Below are 10,943 nucleotides of genomic sequence, written 5' to 3' on the forward strand. Positions count from 1 at the left end.
CGATATATACATATATAATCTTAACTAAAAGATGTATAGAGAGTATATATACATAGACAATTCATCCAATTATAACATGCTTATATTATGGCTGTATAGAAATCGAGGTAAGCAGCTGATAATAATGATAATTATAATTATTATAAGATAATAATAATGATGTTAAGGATGATTAAAAAAATAATGAATACAACATAGAGGAAGTTGTTATATACTCACGTACACAGACTCAAACACATACAGGCATACATTAATATATATATATACACACATAATAATAATAATACTTTTTATTCAGAACTAATTTTTCTACACAGAGCAATGAACATATAAATTGTTGTCATAAGACCAAAGGTATTGTAATATAAAACACGAAAAATTCAATTAAGTTAAACTTCGTTCAATAGATTTTATATTAATTTCTAATTCAAATGACTAACTTCCGTAGTAAATGACTTCATTAGTGGACGAAAAAGAAATATAAAAATGAAAAAAAAATGGAAAAAAAACGATTATTATAATGAGAAATCAAATAGAGTGAGCAAGTGCTGAATAATTAAAAGCTAAATAATAATAACTATTATTATTATAATAACGATGGACTTACAATTGTGAGTGTGTTTATGTTCTGACCTCTGACATCAAAATGTCAGAGGTCAAATTAAATTAAAACACTATTACCATTCGATGTATTAATAAATGTAAATGTGTCAATGACATTAAAAAAAAAACTAGGTCAAGATCAAATTAAATTAAATAAATACAAATCAAAATTGATTAAATAACTGTAAAAATTTACATAATCTAACTTATTTAAATATTACGCCATTAAAAGATTACCGATGGATGGATGGGCCGCCCCATTAAAAGGTTTCACAGAAGAAATAAATTAAACAAGAATAAATAAATAAATAAACGAAAAAATGAACATAAAGAACACAACTTATATATATATATATATATATATACATATATATATCTATATATATTATATATTCTATAAATTCTACCGAATGTTTGGCGTTAATATGTTTATAGTTCGTTTTTTCGATTTTTCTCACTAAAGTTTTTTGGTGAACGTTTAGTTTATTAAAATTCAAAATAAACTTATTTTTCGAATTCATCAGAAGATCAGAAGATGACCAGCCAATTAAGAAACCTGACACCTAATTCGCACCAAAGTTCAATTTGACAACACCAAAGTTAATTTTTACAACGTCAAAGTTAATCTTGACAAAGTCAATATTTCCCTATATATACAACAAGGAGCACTGACGATGATTCATTCTGAATTGAAATATGGCCTTATTTGCAGCATGAGTTCGAAAGATAAGTTTATTTTGAATTTTAATAAACTAAACGTTCACCAAAAAACTTTAGTGAGAAAAATCGAACTACAAACATATTAACGCCAAACATTCGGTAGAATTTATAGAATATTGTAAAAATTATGGTCTATTACCAACATATATTATATATATATAGTAACATATAGATACATGTTATATATATATATATATATATATATATATATATATATATATATATAGACGTACAAGTATGGGGTGAGCATAACTAGAAAAATAAAGTAGAAAAAGCAAATAAATATTAAAACTTATTGGCATAATTATTATTATTACTATTTTTTAAATTAATATTTTCATTATGATTGGTTGATTTTCAACATAAATTAAGAATTACTAACACGATGCATATCAAATAGGTAATTAAGTATATATATATATATATATATATATATATATATATACATATATACTGAATTTGACTGAGAATAAAATGCCTGATGAATCAATGTATATTAATAAAAATAATGAACACTTACACGCACGCATCATAAATACATACATACATATATATATATATATATATATATATATATGTACACTTAATATATATATATATATATGTAGACACTTAATATATATATATATATAATAGGTATATATATATAAACTAATAAATGCCATAACAATAAGACTCATATCGTTGTTAAAAGTGCCATTCGTTCTATTGCAAAGAAATGCTAATAAATTTAAACAATAAAGATCATAATGATGATGACGATGATGACGACGATGATAATGATTTTGGTGATGAACTTTGAAGTAAAAAAGCTAATGCTATTCTAAATAATGTAGACTGTGCTGGTAAAAATGATGAAGAAGATGAGGATGGTGATAAGGATGATGAAGATGATGATAAAGATAGTTTTGATAATAAAGATGGAGGTGACACTAAAAGTGACGATGACGATGATGGCGGTGATAACGATGTCATTGATGATGATGAAAACGATGATGATGTTCTCAATAATAAAGACGACGACGACGACGCAAATGATGCATTACGTAATGAACGCAAAGATGGAAAAGAAGTTGCGACAGCTACTATGAACCACACTACTGTCGCAACGACATCAAACCAGCTGCCATCTATCGTCAAACAAAACGTCATTATCATCATCATCGTCGTCACAATCAGTGACGTCACATTATGATGAGAGAGTAGAGGGAGTGCGTACGATCGATAATGGTGATGTTGGTTGTAGTAGAAGGACTTTGTAAACCGGTGGTGATTGTTGTTGAGGTAACTGTGGTCCCGACGACCCGCGGACGATCCGGGGATGCCATACAGGATCAGGGACCAATTCTTCAATGTGGCTGTCGGTGGGTAAATGGTGTTTAATGTTCACCACGTGGTCAGCAGTGTAAACATTCGCAATTATAACATCAACAACAATAAAAAACCACATTCCATCAAAAGATGAACGCCTGTCCACAAAAACCCCCCAACTTACATATACTGCTACCTGCTGTGACCTCCAACTTCCAGGTCCCCGTCGAGCTCTCGCCCCAACAGTGGGTCGTCATGAAAGCCCAGTTGGTGAAACCTTCTGCCGACGTGTCCTTGGGCCTCTGACTGAGTAGGGTCGATTTAGTACCGGATGGTGAGGTTAGGAAGATCTGGACTTCGCCTGTTTTGAAAAATGATGATTTATAGGATGGTGGTGTGATGATTGTAAAGTAAACTACAGCTAAGATGATAGTGAATGGTGCCAAGTAGAACTGGTGATTATTTGATGGTGATGAAGATGATAGTGATTTTGATCATGATGACGGGAATGTGAAAACCACACAGACACATATACAGACAGACACACAAACGCAAACCCCTATTTGAAGTAGATAATGTAATGATGGCCTGCACATGCTCCAGGTAGCTGACCTTGTTCGGTGTGCCTCGACAGCCCTCGGACAACAATTCCAACTCCAATCTGCCAAACACTGGCGCTCCCCGTCTGATGACGTCATAATGTGACGATGGTGATGATCATTTTTATGACAATATTCATTTGAATGATTAGATAATTATGACATGATAGTGACCGATGTACCCATTTTTATGATTAAACGATGGTAATAACAGTCAGAAAGACAAACAGACATTCAGACAGACGTCTAGACAGACATATTTTCAGACAAATACAGAAACTTACCCGGGAATTCCATTGCCGACGTAAGTGAGATGACACTGCCTCTGAGGTGGAAGGGTGGTCCAGTTCTGCGCCAGGTTGATCATTGCTGCCACGTCCAACAGGCCGTAACCGAAGTGGTGGCTGACTGGTGGTGAAATGATCAAAGTCGTTAGTATCAAACTATACTGCGACACTCTTTTCAGTATTAACCTTGGTATCGGCATTCGAGTACCGATCTCGCCGATACTTCTTATATAAAAAGATGTATACCAAAGAAATAAAAATGACCACCTTTCCTGCCAAGAGCATTCTTCGTCCAATCATTGGCATTCAAACTTTCAGGTCTTGACGTCAGGACGACAATATTCTGCATGTCACGCCATGTTAAGTAAGGACTGCATTGTTGTTGTCGTTGGTGTTGTCGGTGTCAATCGTCAAACTACTCACACATTATATTATAATAACTTTCATCACATCTACTTATAAATAATTAACTCTTTATGTAATGTAACTACTATTTTTCAGATGTAGCAACAACAAGCACAACACACAGTACACGTGAATTAATGCATCATGCAGATTGTATACTACAGATGAAAATGTCTTTGCGCTCGAACCAAGTCTCTGCAACAGCAGCGTCAGGTACGTTAAAAATTAGGCCAGCCGAAACTATATCGATATTCTAACAAAATACAAAAACTAATGAACATTTATTTTCCACCTGGCTTGCAATACCAAGGCACAAATGCCGGCTGCTATGGGTGCACTGGCTGAAGTACCTGTTAATGTTACGGTGATGTCATTTTGTAAATGTTATGTTGATGTTATGTAAACGTTATTTTGATGTTATGTTGATGCTACGATAATGTTATGCATGTTAAACTGTAACTTAAAACAGTACTTCTCAAACTTTTTGGTTCCGCGGTATTTGGTTAAAAAAATTTAATTAATTACGAAATGAGTTATTCAGTTTATATATCAATTTCAAAATTATAAATATATTTTAATTTAGCAATAACGTCGTTAACTCATAGTTTTACCGGGTATTTTACTCGAAACATGTGCAAACAACTGATAACGAGAAATTGAATATTTAATATTAACAGGATAGTTAATTGCTCAGGCGTCTTTTCGCGTTACCGGCAGCTATTTATGAGCGGACTGTCGTCGGTCCGCGGACCACCACTTTGAGAAGCACTGACTTACAATACGTCAGAGTTATGTTGATCTGATGTTAATGTTATGTCGATGATGTTATCTTGATGTTACGGAGTCAATTGAACGGAACTGACCGGTGTGTCCTTCAGTGCAGCCCCTCCTCAAATCTGTGGTCACCTTTCAATTTAATTCATCAAGAGATGCAATAAAACAGCACTTACTTTTTTTTACAACAACATTTTACCACAACATTTTCAAGTCGTCTTTTATCTTTTAATGTCACTTAACAAAAGCTTATAGAAATTGAAATAAACATTTAAAAAAACAAGTAGCTACTCGAAATTTTTTCAACACTTTTATAAACACCATTGCACAAAAATTTACAGATTAAAAAGATTAAATAATGCACAGAGATAGGAATACAAAGAGAGAGAGAGAGAGAGAGAGAGAGAGAGAGAGAGAAAGAGAGAGAGAGAGAGAGAAAAAAGACCACCAACAATTTGCCTCTCAGTGCCAGACCCACTGCTGTAGGTAGTGGCCAGTGTGGACGAGCATGCCTCGGAGTACCAGGGCACGTCCCCGAACTCCGTGGCACTACTGATGGACAGGGTGTATATGCTGTTCGTGTATCCATCGCAGTTGCAGCTGTCACTGTTGTTGCCTCCATTTCCTGAGGCCCAGATGAAGATAGAACCAAGACTGCGTCGGCCCTGTTGTGGTGGTGGTGCCGATGTTGAGATGTCATGTGTGGAAGTGAGTGGGTGGATGGATGTGATGCTAATCATCAACGTTCTTCGATAGCTGCTGTATTCCAGCCAGCCCGTCAAACAACCAGCAAACCAACCAGCTAACTACTAACCAGAGTGATGCCTTCAACCAGCGCTCTCCACGCCAGAGGGGCAGGCCCGTCCACCGTGACTCCATCATCATCTGGACCCCAGGAAGAACTGTAGATGGAAATGTGCTGACGCTTCCAACTCAATGATTGGGCTTCAACTGCATCTGTCACATCGCCATCCAGCATGCGAATACCTAAGTATTTGAGAAAAATAACTCCTACTGTTCAAAGATAATGAACAATTTGATCAACCGACCAGTCAGACATATTAAATTGATGAAACCAATCATCAAACAATAAAATAACCAACCAGCCACTTAACCAACCACAATAAATTGCCAAAATTAATCAACTAATCACCTCCAATTCTAGCTTCATAAGCCACGCCTATGCTACAGATGTTGTTGTTGGCTTCGGCAGCAACTTCACCAGCACACCTGGTACCATGTCTGGAGAGAATGGAAAAAAACTTGCATGTAAGACGATTGAGTAACTAACAACACACACTGAGGAACTGGTAGTAAGGACTTTCACTCTCTCTCTCTCGCGTTTAACACAATTGAGACACACACACACACACACACACACACAGTGTACATGAAAGATTTGTCCTCATTTGAATACTCATACAAATCAGTTCACGTGTAATGGTAACGGGCGTCTGCCACTCTGCGCTGCAGTGACTGAGTTTGAATGCAAAGAGACTCATATTAAATATGCGTGGTGTGATGATTCACGCGATACCCACGATAATAATAATAATATGTTAATTAAATCAGCCAGCCAGCCAGCCAGCCAGCCAGCAGACCTGTTTTCATTTGAATATTCATATCTTGGTTGTGGGTCTGGATCTTGGTCATTAACATCGTAGCTGGCCTCTGGGTCCTGATCATTATCATAATGATAACGAAGATGGTGGCGGCGAAGGTGATAATGATTAAAAAGATAATAATGACAATGATAACAACGAGACGACAATGACGATTTCGACAGTTAAATGAATGGCAAACCATAGTATCAATAATTTGAAAACAAGAATGAATAAAATATGAATAGAACAAGAATTTGTGATGAGACTGTAAGGAGAAGGAGATAATTTCGATTGCATTGGTGATCTAAATAAGGTGGTGACGATGGAAACGATGACGCATTTACTAAATGATGATAGAAACATCTGAAAATGATGATAGCAGCTATAACTCAGCAATAAAACTCGTCACTGTCGTAACTAACGTAGTTTTTCCTAATGTCCGGATGATCTTTCTCAATGCCGTCATCGAGTATGCAGACGACAACACCCTTTCCTGTTATGCCACTCCGCCAGGCAGGGATGATGTTCATGTCCAGCCCATTACCTCGATTCTGATTGGATGGTTGAAGTTGAATGATTGGTTAAATAAGTGGTAGATTGAATAAATGGTTGATTGATGTTTATCATCATTATAAACGTTCACATCATCATCCTACTAAGTTGCAACCATTTCAATCATCATAAACACCGATCAAAACCCAATCTCAACCAGCATCCATAACTACATACCCACATTCCCTAACTAACCAGATACCACATCCGCGGCCATTTTGGATCGGAAAAACCCAGACCGCCACCGGAACTCCTCTTCACCCTTTTCAAGACAACCTGCTGTTCAACCCATTCCACCTGGAATTAGGTTAAAAGGAAGGTGATTAATAACACGCAGGTATGTGTGCGTTTGTCAGGATGTGCGTGCATTAGTAAGTTACTGTGTGTTTGTTTGTGTGTGTGTGTGTGTGCGTGCGTGTGTATACACGTGCCTAATCGTTTTTATGAAGCAGGCAAAAGATTTGCATGCTATTAGGTAGAAGACAAAATCCACACTTCAGACTTTAACAGGGCTAGCAGTACAGTGGCTATATTAGTGGTGGGAGTGGTTTAGTAATAAGAGCTGTAATATATACCAAGGTTAGAAGAAACAGTAGTAGTAGTAGCAACAGTAGTAGTATTAGTAGTAGTAGTAGTGGCAGTACTAGTAGTAGTAGTGTTAGTTGGTTGCCAACAAACATACCACCAACAACCTTAGCTAGCAAGTTTATTAATTATTTGACTTGGCAATAAGATGGAGAGAATAATGTGTGCAAGAAGGACAATTTGTTGGATCTATTTCAACAATCTATTTATAAAATGGTTCCTTCATTTATCAACATCAACAAAATCATCATCCTCATCATCTTCCTCTTCATTAACATCCAATGATGTAATAAGTAATAAGTACTGTAATCATATCACCAACAGTTATTTTTCATCTCAGAGGTTTTCCACATTCCAGAAGTAAACTAAACAGACAGACAAACCGGCAAACAAACAGACAGACAGACGAACAGAGAAACAGACAGGAATGAACCAGAGACAGAAAAACCTTCGTCAGGTAAAAACAACAGTATAACACTTTTCAATATGAAAACATTGAAAAAAACATATATACATGCACAAACGCACACAAGAACAGGTTCACACACAAACACACGCACGCGCAAACACACACCACACACACACACAAAACAACTGCAAAAAAAACTTACAATTAAACATATTCATATAAAATAAATTGTCTACAATCATTGTGTGTTTAATAAAATTACATCATAAATATTTAGTTACCTACATAACATGGTTGTATCATTCAGATTTTTATACTAAAAATAATAAATAAATAGCATAACAAATAATGGCTCCTATATTATTTAACTTTTGATTTATATTGTCATTCATACATTTTGGATCATTTATAATATAACACACAAAAACTTAACACAAAACACATGACACGACATATGTTTATGCCACACATTCCATTAAAACCATCACCTATGTGCGTGCGTGCGTGTGGTGTGTGTGTATGTGTGTGGCGTATGCGTGTATGTGTGGTGTGTGCGTGTGTGCATGCGTGTGCGTGTGTGTGGTGCGCGTGTCTAAAAATAAATTATAGGCATGAATAGAAAAAAAATTCTTTGATCATTGCAGACAATAAATAAATTCATCTCCACTGGTAAATTAATAACAACAATAAATTATGGTATAAAAACATAAACAGATATTTCCATTATTTTTATACATTTATGTAGTTGCTGAACTGTGATAAAAATATGACATCAATAACACATAATTTTAATTAATTAATTAATTCATTCATTCATCCATCCATCCATCCATCTATTCATTCATTCATTTATTCATTTATTCATTCATTCAATTTTCGTTCATTTACTGTGATCAGATTATTAATTGCAAAGAAAATTAAGTGAACAAGGGTACATAATTAGCTATATAATGAAGTTGAGTTGGATAATTATTAGTTAATATGTGACAATTAGGTAATAGTCTACAACTACAACTAATTATAACTGGCTGTAAACAACAGTACTTAATACATAATAATATAAATTCTACACTGTAAGAATACTTTCATGGGGTAAGAATACTTTCATGGGATAAGAATACTTTCAATGGGTAACAATACTCAAGTTACTGAAGTAATTTTAAAACTAAATTACCTGAGCATCCGACAACAATTTGTTGGCATACGAATCAGATGAAACTAAAGATCTCTTTGATATCCTCTTGTTCCTAAGCAGATAAAAGTCTGGCATAATCTGAAATTATAAATTTTATGACTTATCGATTTAACTTTTTTTTATATTTTAATAACTATAATATTAAAAATAATATCTAGTTTCATGTTAAATTGTTAAAAATTAAATAACCATAAAAACAAATTAATAACAGCTAACTGGCAGTATAATTATAAGTGCTTAGTTGTGCATTAACATTACAGTATTACACAATAGCCTGGTTCAAAAACTAACTGTCGAAAGATTATTGTTAATGTATGATTTGTGTTATGATATGAAGTTTGAGCATACATTCAAATGTGAAATGTGTGTGTAACTCATGTGGTGTTGTGGCCATAGCTTTTGTGGCACAAAAAGTTAAGTAATGAAGTAAAAGGGATATTATTAATAATAATGAAGGTCTCTGATTAGTAAAGCTCTTAGAGAACAAAACATAATGAATGTTCATCTTTGCAAAATAAAAAAAATATAAAAGTTAATTGAGAAAGTTAAAATTTTTAATTTTTTTAAATTTAAAAAATTTTTAAATTTTTAAACAAACCTCGTTGACAAGTTCAAACCCATGTCTCTGAGCAACATTCTTGGCCTCTGCAATTCCTCCCTCAATTTGGACGGCCCACTGATTAGTGTAAACTTTTTTCGTACTTTCAATAAAATAAACGAACCAAAGTGTTGTAGCCAGGTAGCAAATGATCATCATAAAATTCATGATGTTGACGTTGATGATTGCAAACGCAAACGCTTGCCGAATTTGAATTATTCCTGAATAATGCGAGTTTGGATAATTTTGTTGGCATTGATCAATAACGGATCAAACATTTAATTTTACATTTTTTAAATAAATTTAATTGAAACGATTTAAAAAATTGAAAGATAGTAAGGAAAATAATTTCGCGAGTTAAAATTTGTCGTTTCAATCACAATATTTTTTTATTTCAATCTCTTTTTAATTTTTGCACATTGTATAAAATGATGAAACGCGAACTTTAACTTTTAATCATGCCGTCCTCAATTCAGAGCTATAAAAAAACTTTCAACTGATTTCAAAAGAGAAAGAATTAATTTATTTTATTTTAAATTATTTATTTTTATCGAATTAAAATATTACTTTGAGAATTAAAATATTACTTTGAGAATCTAAAAAATATGGAAAAATATATATGACGTTATTATATATGACAATATAGGGTAACAATCTACAGATAGCGATTGTTAATAAAGGTTAAGAATTATCTTTGATGTTTGATATATTTCTTTCTTTCGAAAATATGTTTTGTTATATAATAATTAAAAAAACATTATAAGCTAAAATAAAATATAAATGATAGGATAACGTAAAATGTAAAATCAGTGCTAAAGTTCTGTCAAGCATGAAATCAATCACTGAAACTTAGTGATTCATTTTCGTATTTTTTAGTCATTTTCATCACATGCTTACAAGTAATAAACAACACATGCAGTATGTTCATAAAAAAACATTCCATCAACGACTCATACACTTCCACTTAAGAATACCGTTTGCCTATCACCAACATCATCTTAACTGTCTTCATCTTCTCAAGTACATTTACATCAAACATACAATAGAGAAACGATCAATAAAATCGTACAATTCTTGTCAACAGAGACTTTCCACCCTGTTTTCTTTCAATTTGGAATCAATTTGGTGTTATAATTATACTAGAATCACATACTTAGAAAACAGATTGTTTGGAACACTTTGTCAAAATAAATTAAAACAAGATCTATTTGAAATGACCTCCGAAAGATGTGCATTTGAGTACTTCTTTGCTAGAAAAAAAGTGTTAAATAAATACATTGTATTGCAATTGTTATTGATAC

General features: G+C 33.6%; 1 protein-coding gene across 1 annotated transcript; it reads right to left on the reverse strand.

The window, feature by feature from the left end:
• Positions 1-2,777: 2,777 nt before the first annotated feature.
• On the reverse strand, positions 2,778-9,798 carry HELRODRAFT_84740 (hypothetical protein; the record flags this gene model as incomplete). Its single annotated transcript, XM_009025301.1, has 14 exons — positions 2,778-2,995; positions 3,192-3,319; positions 3,518-3,641; positions 3,788-3,891; positions 4,218-4,275; positions 4,789-4,831; positions 5,152-5,364; positions 5,514-5,686; positions 5,853-5,941; positions 6,301-6,377; positions 6,726-6,854; positions 7,051-7,152; positions 9,024-9,122; positions 9,643-9,798. 14 exons carry the CDS (start codon positions 9,796-9,798, stop codon positions 2,778-2,780), a joined length of 1,713 nt encoding a protein of 570 aa, XP_009023549.1.
• Between the last annotated feature and the right edge of the window lie 1,145 nt (positions 9,799-10,943).

Source organism: Helobdella robusta, assembly GCF_000326865.2.
Source record: "Helobdella robusta unplaced genomic scaffold HELROscaffold_41, whole genome shotgun sequence".
In the NCBI taxonomy this organism is placed as follows: domain Eukaryota; kingdom Metazoa; phylum Annelida; class Clitellata; order Rhynchobdellida; family Glossiphoniidae; genus Helobdella; species Helobdella robusta.